This window comes from Agelaius phoeniceus, chromosome 5 (genome assembly GCF_051311805.1).
Source record: "Agelaius phoeniceus isolate bAgePho1 chromosome 5, bAgePho1.hap1, whole genome shotgun sequence".
NCBI classification, from domain to species: Eukaryota; Metazoa; Chordata; class Aves; order Passeriformes; family Icteridae; genus Agelaius; species Agelaius phoeniceus.
In genome coordinates, this window is record NC_135269.1 from 34,350,450 (window position 1) to 34,369,511 (window position 19,062).

General features: G+C 38.3%; 1 protein-coding gene across 1 annotated transcript in view; it reads right to left on the bottom strand.

Moving 5' to 3' along the window:
• ACSS3 (acyl-CoA synthetase short chain family member 3) overlaps window positions 1-18,786 on the bottom strand; it is a 65,250-nt gene extending 46,464 nt beyond the window's left edge. Inside the window, exons 1-5 of the mRNA XM_054631395.2 lie at window positions 18,319-18,786; window positions 12,117-12,261; window positions 6,770-6,958; window positions 1,971-2,105; window positions 1,537-1,677 (exon numbers count right to left, since the gene is read on the bottom strand). Of these exons, the coding sequence (XP_054487370.2) occupies window positions 1,537-1,677; window positions 1,971-2,105; window positions 6,770-6,958; window positions 12,117-12,261; window positions 18,319-18,647 (939 nt within the window). The 5' untranslated portion in view covers window positions 18,648-18,786. The remainder of the gene's footprint in view (window positions 1-1,536; window positions 1,678-1,970; window positions 2,106-6,769; window positions 6,959-12,116; window positions 12,262-18,318) is intronic.
• Between the last annotated feature and the right edge of the window lie 276 nt (window positions 18,787-19,062).

A 19,062-nucleotide genomic window follows, 5' to 3' on the forward strand; every position in this document is an offset into this window, starting at 1 on the left:
GAACTAAAACTCAGATGAAACCCACTGGACCAAACAAATATGCAGTGTGCAGACATTACAATGCAGCTGTCTGTGCAAAGCATGGTATATTCTCCTGATGTACTTAATAGAATGAAATAGGCACTTTCAGGCCTCATCCAAGAAATGAGGGACTGCAGAGATACATTAACTCATTAAAATGGAGATTGCTAAGGCAGAGAATGGTTTACGAACACTTCACCAATTTCAGACAGGAGATTGCCTTTGTTCAACTCAGCTTCTAACTTAGCTTCTGTTCTGAGACCAACAAAAGTTTTTAGGATGGCATAACCAATCCTAAAAAAATTCATGTAGTTTTACCTGCATGACCATTTTAATTAAGTTACTTAGATGAATAAAAAAGCAATTTTATTCACTGAGAGTTACTTTTTGTAGCTTACTTTTAGTTGAAAATCTCTCTCTTTTAAGGGTGATTGATTCAAGATATCTTTATTTTTCTCTGCAGGGACAACACATTGAAGTAAACTTCTGAGACCTATTACCTCTGAGATACTCTATTGATACCCAGTCAAGGAAAAGATCTGTTGCAACAAAGGATCTTATCTTGGTTTTTTTGACAATACAACTGTATGATTTAGGATATATATGTTGCTTTCAAGGGCCCGCATTGAAGGTAAAAGCAGAGGACATTTTTCTCAGCCAAACTGATGTTTGTTTTCCCTTACATCCTAAGAGATTCTGAACTTTAGGCAACTTAGGCAACACCATTAAATAATTTTAACAGTATAATTGTTCTCTCCAGGATGTGTGATACTGTCTGAATCAGTGGTGGCAAGACTATTGCCAGAAAATTATATTCAGCTTCTCTTCCACATTGTAAAACAGCATTTTAAGTACCAGGCAAACACTCAGAGAGTTAACTTTTAAAATACAATCCTTTAAAAATACATTGTTAAAACTAATTTACATTCAAAACAAACATTTTCAAAGAATACCCTTTGTTAATTTTCACTTAATCTAAACTTATATTTTCAGGGTATTAAGTACTCAGAACTGTGCGGTAACAGAAGCATTCAGAACATGCTTTATTTCATTTAATCTGTAATGTCATTCAGTACATCTTATCTACAAGAAAATTAGCTAATATGTAAATAATGAACAAGATTAGTCAGCAATAAATGCAATCACACAAGTGATATATTAACTGGTCTTGTCATTAAGTAACTATACTATGCTTATCTAAGAAAGTTAAAACACAGAAGATAGTACTGAAAAAGACATTCTGCTATCCTCAAAAGTTTATTTTGTACAAACAATTGAAGAAAATGCATCTTATCTTTATATTACTACTGTTTAAATTTAAAAATATTATTTATTCCTAGACACTGCCTTTAAAATAGTGAAATGTGAATAAATGAGATTAAACCATTTGTAGAATGCATATAATTTACAACATTGTGCCCTGGCAAACATTTTCAACCTTTTCAATTAAATATTTTTTCATGGGGAACTGCAAATAGTTGGTCACAGACACTTAGACTACTGATAGTCCTTTACCTTGGGCAAACCTGTTGTTCCAGATGTATACAGAATATAAAGTGGATGGTCTGAGGGAACAGAGACACATTTTGAACACTGGGCTTTTGCAAGCTCTTCTTCCCAGTCGAGATCACGACCTTTGGTAAGAGGAACATGGCCCTGCCCATTGAAAAATAAGAAAATTGTCAAAAGAAAACCACATGGAATAAATGTAATTCATTAAAAAAACATGTACTATTCAAATTTTTTATACAGTACTATTCAATATTCTGTAATCTCTCTACAGCATTAGTTCTATTTTGTATTTAAATCTTATGAATATAATGCTCACCTTTAAAATAAAAAAACAAACTACAAAAATACAGTAAAATATTTCTTGCAAAAAAGTAAAGGCACATGCACTACACAAATAAGTGAAGGTTAACATAAAGGCAGTACGACTGTACACCCACCAAATTAGGTCGCTGGTAAATGAGAACTTTATCAGGTTTGCTCTGTACCCTTGCCAGTGCTGCTTCTAGGAGAGATATGTATTCCACTTTCCTTTTCGGTTCTACTCCAAAACTTGCTGTTACAATAAGTTTGGGCTGAAAAGAGAAGAGTTAATATGTACATTTGCAATGTACTTTAGATATGTAACCTAATAATATTTTTTATTAAATTCAACATATACAATTTATCTTTACATAATTAGACACAGGGGTTAGATCAGTTTTCTAGAGTAAATCAAGCTTGTGTGATCTTGCTGTCCATGAGTCTGCTTTTTCTTTGGAAGAACATTAATACCTTCTGACACTTCACTGTTTTCAAACACATTTGAGTAAGAAATCAACAGTATTAACTTCTTACTAGTTCCATAAATATTAATGAACACAGAGAAACCCCTGTCCATCTCAGCTCCTCCACTAAGGAAGAGTGGTGCAGTGATGTCAACAGTTAGCTGTACTGCTTTGCATTCTACCTAATGCTTCCAATTTCACATTTCAATACTAGCTGAAGAGCTTTGCTGGCTTTTTCACAGCCTGCAATGAAAGTCACAGGACAGAAAGGAGAAGAAAGAGGGAAAACAAGGCAAACAAGAGATGGCAAGAAACTAGAAATACAGGAAGAGAATAAGCAAAAGTCATAAGGCACATAAGGGAAGTAAGGCTAGAGTTTTTCAAGAGATGGTTGAAGGACTGAGGGTGCAAAATTACTAAAAAGCAGATTTGTATGGATCTGGGGCTTTTTAGACTAATATCTGCTTACAAATGTAGACTTCACATCTTTTTCAAGAAATTAACCACAGCTTTTTTGTAAGACTGCCTAAGTGAAGAAATCTGCATAGAAGCTATTTCCACTTCAGTCCAAAGCTTGGTATTTTTATTTTTTGTTTTTCAGGAGAGAAAAGGTAGCACCAAAGAAACTATGTGTTAGAAAACATATTTTAGTTGGAAAAGAATGAGTCTTCAATCTCTGTTGGTTTGAAGTTTTAGAAATGTATTTATCATATGGTGCTCAGTTTGATCAAGCTAGTTTACTAATTGTATGCATTAGCATAAATCCCATTAAGTAGGCATAAACCACAGTGTCACAGTTAAGGCAAAATTAAATTCAGCAGAGAAAGCACAGATTAAATAGTTCTCTTGTGCAATAATAAAATGTTTCCTGTCCAAATCTGTCATTCAGGAAAGATCCCTAATTGGCATGTATTCAATATAAAGACTCTGGATGAGCTTTAAAATTTCAGCATTCATTGATTTTCCTTTTTGGAATGCACTGATTTAACAGAAGATGATACAATACAATGCAGTTAAGCTGCAAATTCATTGGGAGGCCACCTTTTAGTCAGACTGTAATAAATAAAAGATGCACAGTCCTATTCAAGTGTTAAGATGAAAGACTTTTGTTATCACTAGCTTTATAGTAATTTGTAGATGATCCCACCTGTGCTCATCAGCTGCCTTGTATGTAGTAAGGACATCTAAAACTAAGCCATACTAAATTAGCTAAGGTGATGTACTACCAAAGTGAAGAAGCATCACAGATAACTCCAGGCAAATCAAAGGCCCACTAATGATTTTAACTGCTCTTTTCTTCTCTCTGCCTAATGACATTATTTCTCCTGCACCTCTGCTCCCATATTGCTTTCATACACCCATTTCCCACCTCTTCTGTGGCTCCATGTAGTTATATATGTTAAGATTAGATAGACATTTAACAAGTTTGAAGAAAAAACAGCAAGAGTTCAAGGGTCTGCTGGAGAAGAAACTACATAGCTAGTGAGCTATAGAAAAAAAACAGCAATGTTATGAAGTAGAAATGAGCTAAAGCAAGGGTCAATAGTAAAAGATGCTGGTACAAGACCAACATTTTATTCTGTTGTAAAGACTCCTTCTACAAATTCTTCTATATTCTCTAATACTCCTCAAGTGATGCAACTGACACTCCTGAAGGAGGGGATGCCATCCAGAGGGACATGGACAAGCTCAAGGAGTAGGCCCATGACAACTTAATGAGCTTCAACAGGGCAGAAGTGCAAGGTCCTGCACCTGTGCCAGGCCAAGCCCTCCAAAAACCAATGCAGTCTGGGGAATGAAGGGATTGAAAGTAGCACTGCCAAGATGGACTTGGGATACTGGTGGATGAAAAGCTGGACATGAGCAATGTCTGCTGCAATGGGACAAAGAGGTAATGGTATTAAACTATAAGAGGGTATATTTAAACTAGATGTAAGGATGACATTTTTTTGCAATGAGGGTGGTGAAATACTGGCACAGGTTGCTCAAAGAAATGATACATGCTCCACCCCTGGGAACATTCAATGTCAGGTCTGACAGGGCTCTGAGCAACCTGATTTATCTGAACATGCCCTGCTCACTGCAGGGAAGTCAGACTAGATGACCTTTAAAGGTCCCTTCCAACTGTTCCATGATTGTATGAACCTACCTATTGCTTTAACATTACAAATTATATATTCCCAGACTGAAGTAAAAGGAAAGATGACAAAAAATCCTGTTTTCATGCTCTGTATCACTTCATCACAATTCACTGCAGAATGCCTGTAACTGCCAATCTGACACAAGTAGAAATTACCAGCTGCAGGACTTTGCAGCATTCCCAGACCTATTTAAAATTCAAGATAAATTAGGCTAAGCTGGCCAAGTGTACCTTTTCATAGTCACCAGAAAGTGCTTGTTATTTCTTTCACTCAGACTTTCCAACAGAGTATGAAGTTTGACCTTTCTTCTACAAGAGCATCTTACAACCAGCTTTCCATTGCACATCTTTAACACTTTCTAATTAATTTTACCAATATCAGGTCCTGTACTGCAGCATCTAAACCAATTCACATAAAAGCCTAATAAAAAGGTTAGCTTATTGTGCAACTGCTTTATTTATTCAACATTTTCACTGTCTATTACAGGTACTTACAGGCAGCCTCAAGAGTGTGCAATTCACTTATCGTGAAAGCTTTGTCACACTGAAAATTGGAGCATGTTTCGAAACTTGATTGAGGATATGCCTCCCTTACTCACATTTTAATTATACATCAGATGGACCAAAAATCATCCATAATACTGCCTTTTAAAGAAACTAAAAGGCAATGTAAATTAGGACTTAGTTCATGGTTTGCAGCTAATAATTATATAGCTAACTCTTCAAAAGAGTTGCTATGTGACCTTGGGTAGAAAATTTTAACTTCCTCTCTTTTCATTTTAATGCATGAAGCAAGGATTATGATTATTGCGCTGTCTCCCTTTTATCCCCTGAGGAAAAACCATTGGGATTAATTAGTCAATAATTACAAAATACTCTAAAGTAAACATGCTACATAATTTGTATTTGTAGCAACCTCCATTTTTAAAGCTTATATTTTTTTCTTATACATTATTTTATAGCTTGTTAGAAAAATGTGTAAGTGGGAAGAAAGGGAAAACTAGAGAGCTGTCGTTAGCCTTTTTTCATCATTCCAACAAACCATTTTGGCCATTTTATTAACATCTTTGTTAAAGCATCAAGGAGAGAGGGGAATGCATTCAACTCTCTATTTACAGATATGTATAAAACTGAAATTTCAGTCATCTAAAAAGCACTTCTGCACACAGAAATCTACATAAAAGTTCCACAAATCCTGGAGAGTTGAACCCTACACAAAATCCTCTTCTGGTTTATACATCTAAGCAACATTCATTGCTTAGATGAATGATAAGATGACTACAACAGAGAGTCTGAATGCTTTAGGTGACTGATCAAGGTGACAAAAGACTTTACCTTGTTCACTAGTGGAAAACAAGAATAGGCCATTCCCTTGTTAGCTGGTTTGAAACTAACACATACTAAGCAAGCTACTAATATGCCTATATAAGGTACTTAGAATAGTCAACTACTATTGTCATTTCAGTAACACAGACATCATAACACTTCATAAACAAGTTCAACTTATGCCGAACACAGGAGCCTTTAAAGCATTCATCTCTATTAATTATGTAATCAGCACAGTCACTTATTTAGGACAACTGTTTCCATAGATGTCAAGAGGGATGGCTCCTTTCTGGAGAGTGTGGTGGGGCAGTGTGGGTTCAGCATGGCGTGAATCGTTTGCCTCTCTTGTACACTCTGCTATCAATATTGTTGCTGCTACTGTTCATTTATTTCATTGCTGTTTCTAGCACATCGTTCTTACGTCAACCTGATCTTTACCTTTTAGGCCTCCAATTTTCCTCTTCATCCCACCACAGGGAGGAAGAAGGAGAGGGGGGAGAGAACAAGCAACATAAGGTTTGGAGTGTTTCAATGAGAACAATAGATTGGGTAATACCGTTCCTAAATCATAACATAGCTGAAAAAATTAACTACCTAATATGCCTAAACATCAGACAAGCCAGTGAAACCACTTAGGTTTGGCAGAATTTTCCTCATACATTTGATGAAAATGCTGAATCAAAAGCCAATACTAAGGAGATGCTTAGGAGAAAAAGATTGACAAACATGAGAACAAAGTACACTCTACACAAACAACAGTGTGTTAAACTCCTGCTTTTGTAGAAGGGGTCTAAATTGCTCACTCCGTGTCTGCTATACAAATATCAACCTCAGCACAGACACAGTACTTTGCTCATATCGCAACAATAGGTATTATAAACAAACCAGGTGCCACACAAAGAAAAATGTTATCCTGTCTGGGAAAAAATCCAAAGAACGGGTTTTTGACAATGACTAATAGGAGTAACTAATGCAATGGTGTTTATTGCTTCAAACAGGTTATTACCTTTGCATGATCAATGCGAACCGAAAGCTCTTTAGATGCAAATCCCCCAAAAATCAGGCTATGGATGGCTCCTATCCTCGCACAAGCCAGCATACAGTACACTGTCTGTGGAATCATGGGCATGTAGATGACCACACGATCTCCTTTCTTCACACCATGTTTGATCATGACATCAGCTAACTTGGAGACCTGTACTGACAAAACATTCATATTTAAAGTTTCTCCAGATCTGCTGCTGCCCCACTAGAAAAACTTTCGTACAGTCAACAGATGCACGACATCAAAGAGACAAGCCAGTAGGATAAAGAAAGCTGATGTGATGTAATCAAGGTTCAGTAAATTTAAGACAATTTCTTTCTTGCAAAAAACCTACTAAGACATTTTTCTTTCATAAAATAAAAATGGAAGGAGACCAATTATTGTAGTCCATACAGCCAAAAAAAAAAAATCAACAGCAATGTCTAGCAAATTTTTAAATGACAGCCTACCAGTCATTCCTTTATTCAGGTAACAGTTTATATTTCTCAATTTTAGCTCTGAGGAATTAATGTAAACAGGTCATTTCATAATATAAGTTCTGTCCTATCTAGCTAACTTTGAAACAAATCAATATGTTGTAGTATTTTCTTTACTGCAGTGTCATAAACTTCTCAACCTAAGACAAGAGACCTTATAAAGGTTATAAACCTTATAAATTTGTGTTTCCCTTTGGTTCAGACCTTCCCTCTGAACCAAAGGGAAACACAAATTCAGAATGTTATCTAGGTTTAAATATCTAGGTTTAAAATCAATTCTTGCTCTCACTGTCAGATTTCGTTTTTGCTATGCAGAAACCTAAGAGAGACTATGTACAGTAGCAAAGGACTGGAACTCACAAAATGCTATAGACTGGTCAGCAGCAATGCCCCTGTAACACCATGAGAAAATATTTATTATTTTGACAGTACACAATATTTGGTCATAAAAGTAGTACTGAATATTTCATTAGTATTTACCACATAGTAAGTTGGATTATAGTGAGCATGGGAGCCTGTGACAAGCACTGTGAAGTTGTCCCAACCTGCTTGTTGTGCCATGGCAATGTGGCATCTTCTGAAAGAAATGCTTTCTTTTATAGTATTTAAAAATTTGAGTTTTCTCTTTTTAAAGAGCCACTACATTCAGTCCTAGAATCCTCATAAATATATTGAAAAGGACATAAACTGCTTTCTGCGCAGAAAGAACATCTAAAAATACCCAATACTAAATCAGCTATGGTGATGGACTTAGCCAAGCGAAGAAGCATCATGGATCACTCTGTGCATATCAAAGGCCCACTACTGGCTTTAAGTGGTCTTTTCTACTCTTGTACCTCTCTGCCTAATGACATTATTTCCTGCACCTCTGCTCCCATATTACTCTTATATATCCACCTCCAACCTCACTGTTTCTCTCTTCAGTGGAAATACATATTCAGACTTTCAGTAACCTGAGACAGTAACATCCAGAAGTTCCAGGAGCATCTGCTCTGTCTTTGCATTAAATTTGCAGCTCATCCACAATCAAACAGCACATTTCTACATTCTCCCCGAGGATTTAAGAAAATGGAAACACAGAAGCCCCAAGCAGGCACTCTTGCATCAGAAGATACTGCGTAAGTTCCATTTCCTGTAAGCATTGCATAAATCTGTGCTGTTATTTTCAACCACAAGAAATAACATGTTTGTAAGGCAAAGTCATCACCACACCAAGCTGAAAACTCACACAAACACAGGTATCTATATGATAGTATGGAACAGATATCTTAAATATTACTGATTTTCAAGAGAAAATATATTTAATGCTAGACTTATTAATAAATTAATATAAATTAATATAAAACTGATATAAACTATCAAAACTCAACAAAAACCAAAGACTAGACATGTAAAAAGCTAGAATATATTGCCATACCCCCAGCATTTACAGTCATTTCTAGGTATAATTAGTGAAAGTAATTGTAAATAAAGATAACAACTCTACTTCCAAAGGTAAATTATTTTTCTGTAATTCCTAGTGTAAAAACATTAAAATCTTCAAACACAGAGCTAACATCACCCTCTCTCAAAGAAACAAAAGAGCTAATCATTATCTTCTCTGCTTGTGACTCTCAAGCAGAGTGCTGACAAAAGGCCAGAGGCAATGAAAATAACATTTAATGAGTATTTTTATAGTCACTGTAAGTGTGGGCAATAAATAATTAAACACAATGGACAATTATTATTATTATTATTATTATTATTATTATTATTATTATTATTATTATTATTATTATTATCATCATCATCATTATTTCATAAAATATTATTAATAATTATGAAAAAGGCAATGTTCACCTGCTAAAGGAAAAAAACATTATTTAATGACCATAATTAGTAATTTTTAAATAGAAGACTCCCAGTGCCTGTAAACAAGCCATATATCTGGTTCCTGGGTAAAGGAGGGAGACAGCAAAGAGATCTGCGTGTACTTACATAATCTTTATTGAAATCAATCATACCTAAATTGCATTTAAAGCAGAACGTGTGTACAGCATACTGCAGACAGGAACTACATGTCATCTGTGCAAACCCAGTAATCACTTGTCTGCACCTGATTTCCCTACTCTAAAGACTGTAATGCTACTGAAGACAACAATCCAATACAATACACACCTATCTATGATTTTCTTTGTGCCCTTTCCCTCATCCTTCTGACAGACAGGGAACATTGGGACCGTACAATAAAACACTGTCTCTATCTGCAACTATTTGGAAGACAGGGGAACATTGTAAAGCAAGTTTACATTGCCCTTCAGATTGATGTGGGAGCCCTGAAACACCCAAGCAATCACTCTTTCTAAAAAAAAGGGGAAGGTGGAAAAGTGAGGACTGACATTTCATCAAACTGTTAAAAGTCATGAAACCTTCCACTTTGTTACAATGTGCTGTCATTTATGATTTATATAAATACAGTGCAGTGTACTTTATCACTCAAAAACTAACATGCTATTTCTCCACTTTTCTTCAAGTTTAAGACTGCTCACTCACTTTAATATATTTGACATTTCAGTAATAAAATCACTTGAGACCAAGTGATATAGTAAGAAACTCAAGCAGGCTTTCAGCTTGCTAGACCAGAGCATAAATTGCACTTCTATCAAAAGCATGGACCAGTGAGCATGGTTTTACTTTTTCCAAGCAACCAAATACTTCAGCTGTATTAGCAGCTAAAGTTTCTAAGTCATTCAGTTCTCAGCTCCTAGCAGTTACCAAAAGCAGTTTTGGTCCATGCCAAAAGAATTTGTCTTAAAAGATGCAAAACCAGAAATACCATTCAAAATGCTCAAAAGAGGAATTCCAAACCTTCCTGGGTTGAACAGTGACTGGGACACACAAGCATAGAATACATCAATGCAAGCTAAACTCTCCATGAAAAAATACTATAGCCTACACCCCTCCCATTTTTAGCAGATCTCTCTTTGTTACTTTTGTTTTCAGGAGTCTGGTAGCTGGCAGATTAACCACATTAAACTTACTCTACAAAAGTGGACCAGAAAGCTCCAACAGACAAGCTATTAATATCAAATATTGCCTTTCACATTTATTTGCTTTTCATTAAGAGCAAACTGTGGAGAATTCAGAAATAGTATTTAGATAGGAGTCAGCCTCCAGCAAGATTATAATGAACTTCTGAATGAACTTCTGCTACATACCCCAGAAAACTTAAACCAGTTCTTCCACTTGGTTTTGCAATGCTCTGTAAGAAGAAATGTAGATGAAAGGATGTATATGTCAACTAGCAAAATTTTCTCACTTTGCACAAATTTGCCATGTCTTAAGAGTATCAATACACTTACAGAGACATAAACTTAGGAGACTTAATATAATATCAAGCTTAAAAAGCAGAAAAAAGGCTACTTTTCAAGTTCTTTTCAGAGGAAACTTCTACCAAGCAAGTTCACCTGATATAACTTACATTAAAATGTTGTATTTCTGCATTAAAGTTAACCAAGTATTATATGCAACACATATATAGATTGATTTCATATATACACATCTATTTGTATATATATTGTGTATGTATCATAATTATTGAAGGCAAACAACTCAAAAAATGTATATAGAAAATTTTAATTGTACTTATATATATTAGTATAAATAAAAATAGGTAAGGAGCTGGATCCTTTCAAAGTTTTCTGACTCCTTAAAACACCAGAGCTAGTTGTTCCAGCTCCAGCATACTGTATATCATGTTGTTTTTTTGATTTGTGTCCAAATAAATAGAAAACTGGTAAGGAATACATGTTTTCTATATTTTCCTTAAAAGGTAGAATGCATAACAGGTTTATAATTTCTTTGTTGCTGTATGACTTCTCTTTTCTTGCAACAGTGGAATAAATCTCTCACAAACAGAATTACTGTATTCTGACCTCATTTCACATTTTAAGCCATAGGCTCACATTACTCAAGACACTACATGCATATCCTAAGTACACTGTATGTTACATTCAAAGTAATCCACCTTGCACATTGAAACACGTTAAGGAAGAATACAAGTCAAACTCCACCATTTCCTTGTACTCAATTTTAAGTTCAACTGCTACATGTAACTGGAAGATAAAAGACAGCTAAACAAGAGTAGCAGCATGAGGGCAAACCTCCAGCAGACAGCCCTGAGAGCTAAGAACTTTCAACGGGGCAGACTGCAAACACCCATGGTGGCAACAACCCATGGTGAGGCACGGAGTAAACCTGAATGGGCTGATGCAGAACTGGATGTTCACAATCTCATCAGGAACAAGCTACTTCAGCCAACAGGGAAGTCAAAATCCTCACAGCTTCCAGACAGAAGGGTCACCAGCACCCTCATGACAGCCTACACAGGGGCAGGTGATGCAGCTTTCTTTGGGGTTCCCCCAGTTAAATTTCATTTAGGCTTACACTCAGTTATGTGCAGCAACAGCCAAGGTACACATTTAATTTCTATGGAACTGTACCTTTGCTCATCACAGCAACTGTCAAGAGACTCAACTAATGCTATGATTAACCTTTTAATTAAGATCTGTTAGGGGAAAAGAAAATGAAATCAAATACAGACAACTTAAAAATTAACCAACCAGGGAAAAAAGTTATTAAACTGAAGAAGACAAAGAGGAAATGGAGGAAATACTGCATCAAAACCTATTGGATGCAGTATAGTTTAGCAGAGGTAGCAAAGCTTATAAGTCAATACCGAGCACAGCAAAAGAACTTAACTAGTGAGGTAGATCATTTCTACCTCTCTGGTATTTACCTACTGTGCAATATTTATTGCCCCTTCTCATTAACAAGGTTATTCTGAAACATACCTGGTCCAAAAGTTCCTTGTATGTTATTCTGTCTTTGGTATTTGTTACAGGACTGTCATAAATAATGGCAATTTGGTCTCCTCGTCCATTCTCAACATGACGATCTACAGCGTTGTAACAGATATTCAGCTCTCCACCAACAAACCTACAAAAGAAGTATGAAGTATGTAATAGCTAGCCTTCCAACCTCAGACAGCTTTTTTTTTTTTTCATTTTGTGTTTTTCTTTTAAGGAATGAGAGCATTCAATTAAACAATAGCTCTCAAAACATTATGCTCACTTCAGGAAGTTCTTTTCTATTCTGTAACCTCATGATTGACTCAACAAGCTAAATACTATTAGTGAAAATAGAGACGTTAAAGTACTGTATCTTAACTGAATTAACTAAGATTCTGCTAAACTTGGTCTTGGTTTAACTTACTTTGCATTAATCACACTGATTTTATATGTACGGTATCACAGAAAAAGCATAAATTCACATAAATTAATTTGACATTATGAAAACATGCTATTATCCTACTTTGTACTGGCACACGCAAGTACCCTTTTCAAAGAGAACAGGTTCAGGACCCAAAATAGTCTTATTCATCTCTTGGCAATAACAGTTAGACATACACGCATCTGTAGCTAAATGAAAGGGATCCCAAGTTATAAGATCATATGATTATTATGCATTTGACAACACTCTTTTATATCAGTAACTCAAAATTTTCTGTAAAGTGATATGAGTCACAGCCTCATTTACAGAGAACTCTTATCTTCCAATTAAAGAAAAAACATTTCACAAACTTAAGTTTCACTTTTCTAGTCATTTTATATAGAAAAAAATTCAAGTGCAGCATAATACTCAAAGTACAAAAATATGGAAGGTACTAGTTACAAAGACAATTCTATTTACTGGAAGATGACACAGGACCTAAAAGTTCAAGTTCACACTAAATCATGCCTATTTGTTTGTTTTTCTATCTGCATGTATATCTGTGAAGCAAAACTAGCAATGTACAAAAAACACACAGTTGAGAGTTTCCAAAAGGTTCTACGGGGACAACTGTACAGGGGTAACATATTATTATAATGCAATTAGAAATAACAGATGGCCTAAAGTAACCTACTACTAGTTAAAAAAAAGTATTTCCTTCTTCACTTCTCATGTTTAGTAAAGGACTGCTTTATAATATAAAATCAGGATATTTTATATATTATTTTATATCCATACAGAGATGCTATGGGATAATCTTTATTGTCTAAAAATGACAATTATGAAATTAAAAACAGTTAGGATGTTTAGGATGCAGTTATCTTACTGCAACTCCTTTACATTACCATTAATAAGGAGAAAGTGGGGGACCATCAAAGTCACAAACCATCCTGTACAAAAGTCTACAAAACCCTCCCCCTAAAAGGAAAACAATATGAACCATAAAGGATCTGGAATTGTTTCACATAATACAGAGAAACTCTGTATTACTGTCATAAAAGTTGGGTAAGATTCAGGTTTTTCTACCAAATTACTGTAGGATGATATTAACAAGGGAACACAGTACCTGGGTCATGCATATTCACTTAAAATGGTCAAAACATGAGCAGGCATGAGAGCTTTGGTTCTTCTAAAGATACATGGCAACACCAACATGAATTTTTAGCAATCACAAACAAGTGTGTGAAAGAGATATAACTGTAGGTTTATTCAAAAACCAAGACTATCTGGAAGGTGTGGTGAGAGCTTTGTTACCCTGTTGAGAAGGAATGAGGTTCTGATAGGACCAGAAAAGCAGACATGCACTCTTTTACATCAAATGAGAGTAGAAGCTGAATAAAATGTTAGACAACATCAGATAATTTGATATATTATTGTGTAAATTGACCCTGACACAGTTTTGAAAATGTAAGCAACATTTGAATAGCAATCTGGGCAACACTTCCAAAATTCAAAGGGGATTACATATTGCACATATGTCTTAGCATCAGAGCAAAAAGATATGTTGCAAAATTGCCCTCTGTCTGCACATGTTAGAGAAAACTGTTTCCACATTCCCAAATAAACACTTGTTTTAATCCTTTTAACCGGCATTCCACAAGATTCCAAAAGAATCTGTTCAAGTGTTTCACCAACTTTAGCATTAAAAAGATTTCTCTCTAACATCTAAAGATTATGTTTCCCATGTTGCAACTGAAGACAGTTTTGACCTGTTGAAAGTCAGCTCAAGGAAGTTTTTCCTTCAACTTCTTTGCCAAATTCTATGTGGTTTAAAACCCAGGTCTCCATTTTGCCTTTTAGATCAAACAATTTCAATTCCTTCATCCTTTTCTTGAGCAAGCATGCTTCATAGATCTTATTAGTTTTTATGTAGGCAAAACCAGATGTTTTGTGCTGTATCAGCCACTGATGCAGTTTAGAACAGTACCTGGGATTACTGCTTCAAAAAAAACATGTCAGGGGATGGTGACACTGATCACTTATCTTCTGGAAATCATTTTTCATTCCACTGACATAATACTGGTATTTCCAGTGGCAGAGAGTGAAGAAAACACACTGGGGCATGTTGCAAGTTTCTTTCATGCTCTTACAGTATTTATAGAGGAAGAATTGCCTTATGTCTACATTCTAAATACAGTAGCAGCCTCCATCAGCTTTTTCAATTGAAATAGATTACACTGGAAAATATATGAAAAGCATCTGCTTCTGCACATCTCAGGTTTTACAACCAAAAGCAAAGGTATTGAAAAAAAAATTGGTATTTCCAATTGATCTAGTAAAATGTCTCCAAAAGAGGAAACAAATTCTAACTCAAGACACACATCCATGAACTTTTTAATACTATTTTTCGGGTCCCCATAAACAGCTTCCAAGGTAAACCTCTGACCCAGAACTCCGTTTTTACCCCGTTAAGCCAGCAAGCTCTGTTTTTGCTTGGACACCTGGCCTCTTTCTCAGATGAGTTCCATTGTCTGTTTTCTCTTCAGCCTGTCCTCTGAAAGACCCTCTTCTATGTTCTCTCTCTCTTATATTCAAAGAACTTCCCCATCTGTCATTCTGCTGAGCACACTGACTGCTGGTGACCATTTGGGATTTCAGAGGCATTAAAGTACAAGCTCTATCATGTACAGCCTGTAAAGAACTAAAACTGCATGTTGCACATTAAGACATTTGTTTACACAAATTTGAATTGCTTAAAGTTTTTATTATCTACAGAACAACAGGTACCTGGCATACAAACAATTACAGCCTGATGTTGATTCTTCAGACTTGCATCTTTGTATGATGCCACAGAATCACAAACTGGCTTGAGATTGGAAGGGACCTGTGGAGGGCACCTGCTCAGACAGGTCTGTGGCATCCCACCCTTAAGGGGAAGGCAGAGCCTAAGATTCATAAATGCTCATGGTCAAAAAGAATTACAAAAGTCAGTGGGCCTGTGAAAACTTATGGAGTTTTTATTAGTAAATTCCACACAGTTTGTATGGAAATCTGTACAAGTTAGACTCTGATACCCCAGTATAAGAATATGGCAGTGGGATTTGTATAAAGGTAGATGCAAGGTAAAAGGGATTAAATAAAGAGAGGGAGAAAGAAAGAAAACTTTTCTTTCTTTTCTTTTGAAAGAATGAAAAGAAGATCATCTGCTCCATGACCAGAGTCCTGGCTCCAGTGTTGATCCAGCTCATCAGCTGGGCGATCTGTCCAGAGACATGAGGCACACAGGCACCTGAGCTTTGTGGGGGTACCATTCTATAGATAAGTTTCTTTTTTTTCTATGCAAATTAGTTAGCATGCATGATCCATTCTTCTAGCCCTTTCTGAAAATGGGTCAGAGGGCTTCAGCAGTCCTCAGTGGTCCTGATACCTCTACAGTCTATGCCTATTTCTCAACCTTCTTCCTGCCCTGTACTGTGTTTTGCTTATCTCCAGGAGCTAGAACACGGACATTTATCCCAGAAAAGTGCTGCCCTTCTCCAGCCACAGCCTGTTCTTTCTCAGTATCATTACAAACAATCCTTGGGTGGCTCCACTGCTCTCTGGCTATGGGTGTTTGAGACGTACACATTACCCCACTTATCTTGTAGGCTTCTACAAGGTCAGCCTGGAGACAATAGACCAGGACCATGTCTTAATATCTCCAAGGATGGAGGTTCCACAACCAGCTCTGTACCAGTGCTCAGTCACTCTCACATTAAAAAAGGGAACATGACTGCTTTACTTTGTGCACATTGCTTCTGCTCCTGTCATTGGACATCACTGAAAAGAGTCTGGCTCTGTTTTCTGTAAAACCTCCCTTCAGCCATTTGCCCACATTAACATGATAATTTTGCTTTCTGCATCTACAGAGAAGGAAAGATGCAAGTTAGAAAGTGAGGCTAGAAAAGAGCTTGGAAGACAAGACAATGAAACCCATTTTTCTCTCTCATAAGGTGAAATAACTTCCACCTGAGAATGCTTTACAAATGCCTCTGTTTCTTTAAACAAACAAGCTTATCCTGCTCAACAAATCAAACCACACTTGTTTGACAGAATCTGATAGCAAAACTATGTTCATTTGCATGTAAAATATTCTCATTCCTTAGTCCTTCAAAAGTAACCACTGTACTGATTTCATTATACTGGTTGGGAAGGCTGCAGTCAATGAGCTTTACCGGTCTTTAATGACAGGATCACAGAACCAATTAGATTGGAAAAGACCTTAAGATCATCAAGTCCAACCGTTAAACACAGCACTGCCAAGTCCACCACTACACCTTGTCCGTAAGTGCCACATCTACACAACTTTTAAATACCTCCAGGTTTAGTAGTTCCTTCACTTCTGAGGGCAGCCTGTTCTAATGCTTGAGAACATTTTCAGTGAGGAAGTTCTTCCTGATATGCAATATTCCTAATATCTAAACCTCCCCTGATACAACTTGAGGCCATTCCTCTTAAGGTCCTATCACTTGTTTCTTGGGAGAAGAGCCTGACCCCCACCTGGTTACAACCTCCTTTTACATAGTTATAGAGAGCAATAAGGTCTCCCCTGAGCTTCCTTTTGTCCAGGCTAAACAACCCCAGCTCCCTCAGCAGCTCCTCACAGGACATGTTCTCTACACACTTGTCTAGATCCTAATTATGCAGGCAATCCTACTTGGACTTTCTGAGTAGTGCCATGACCTTGAGATCAAAGGATCCTATCTACCACTGTTACACAGCCCATCATGGCTGGTGTTACTGATAATTTAGCTGAACACATATAAATTTTTACTACTAGAGGTGTCAAACAATGATATCAGACACCAATAAGAAACCCAGCTCCACTCCACTGGCTCTTTTTTAATTTGCACAGATTTGAGAATTATTAATATTTTAACTATTTTTAGAACTATTAGCATTTTGAATCAAAAACAAACCAGAAAAATACAAAAAAGGGCAAAGAACATTGATGTACCAAACAGAGATGACCCTTATCTTACATTGCCTTTTATATTCTGCATCAGCTTCTTGAGAAAAGACCCAAGAGCATGATCTAAACTTGCTTAAAAGAGGCAAAGGTGCCTCTTAGGCACACAAAATTTTAACATTACCTTTGAGAAAGTATTGAAAATCCTATCTAGTAATTTATAAGAAGGACATCATGTTCTGTCTTAGGATAGTTCACCAGTCACTGATGAAGATATATATTACAAATGCCAATGCCTTTGCCAAACATTACCGTAACCAAAACATCTAAATTATAATCTACTTAGACAGTATCTGAGATTAAACAACTCCAAAGCCACGGGTTTTATACACCTGTGTGTTCATATGCCTGATTTCCCTGGCATTTTTAGCTGGGTTTCCCATGTTCACGGCAGCCTGTTGCCAATTCAGACCCAAAAGGGGTGGGATGGGGAGCATCAGGCACACTCATCCACACTATTCAGCCACACATGGACACACACAGGCACCTGTCACACCTGCCAGAGTGCATGCTAACACAACACGCTCAATCCATGCTGCTCTCAATCATTAACTTTAACCAAGTGTAATCATTTCACTTCTTCAAGCTCCGCAGCCGTCTCCTCCAACAGCGACGGCACACCGACAATCCCAGACAGATGCTGGGATGGTTTTGTGGAGAGCACACGACCCCCAGCCCAGCACACCCGCAGCCCCGGGGCAGGCAGTCCTCTCTCCCCGCTACAGCCGAGCTGAGCCCCCCGGCCCCGGCACGGCACGGGGCACTCGGGCACTCACCAGGAGGCGCTCCCCAGGCTGCTCCTCTCCAGGGTCCGCACCCAGGGCTTGTACCACTGGATCTGCTCGGCGACTTCTCCCCAGACCTTCTCGGGCTCCGCCAAGCAAGACCGAAAAACTTCCTCGTACTTGCCCAGCGCCCGGCAGCAGGAGGAGGCGGCGCGGCCGCCGGGCGGCGGGCGGGGGGCGGCCGTGGCCGGGGCCGGCAGGGGCAGCGGGAGCGGGACGCCCGCACAGGGCCGGCCCGGCCGCCGCCAGGCACCGCCGCCCCGGCCCGCCACCGCCCCGCCAAGCTTTGGCAGCGCCGCCAGCTTGCCCAGGAAACCCATCGTCCACGGCCTTCCAGGGAGCGGGGACACACTGGCTTCTCTAAGGCTCCAAAACGCCCTCGGACGGGACGGGACGGAACGGCAGAGGCTCCCAGGGGCCGGCGGGGCACGGCGGGACTGCCCCCACAGCGGGCCCGAACTGCCCCGCCCGCGGCCCGGCCCTGCCCCCGGGTGCCACCGCCCCTCGGAGCTTCCGGGAAGCGGCCGGAGCCGGGCACGGAGGGTCGGGGAGGGGAGGCTGCGGCCGGGGCCGGGGCCGGGGCCGGGGCCGGGGCCGGGGCCGGGGCCGGGGCCGGGGCCGGGGCCGGGGCCGGGGCCGGGGCCGGGGCCGGGGCCGGGGCCGGGACGTCCGGACCCGTTAGCGCTTGGCAGCGACCGAAGGCAGCGGAGAGACTGAAAGAAGAGACTGACACCT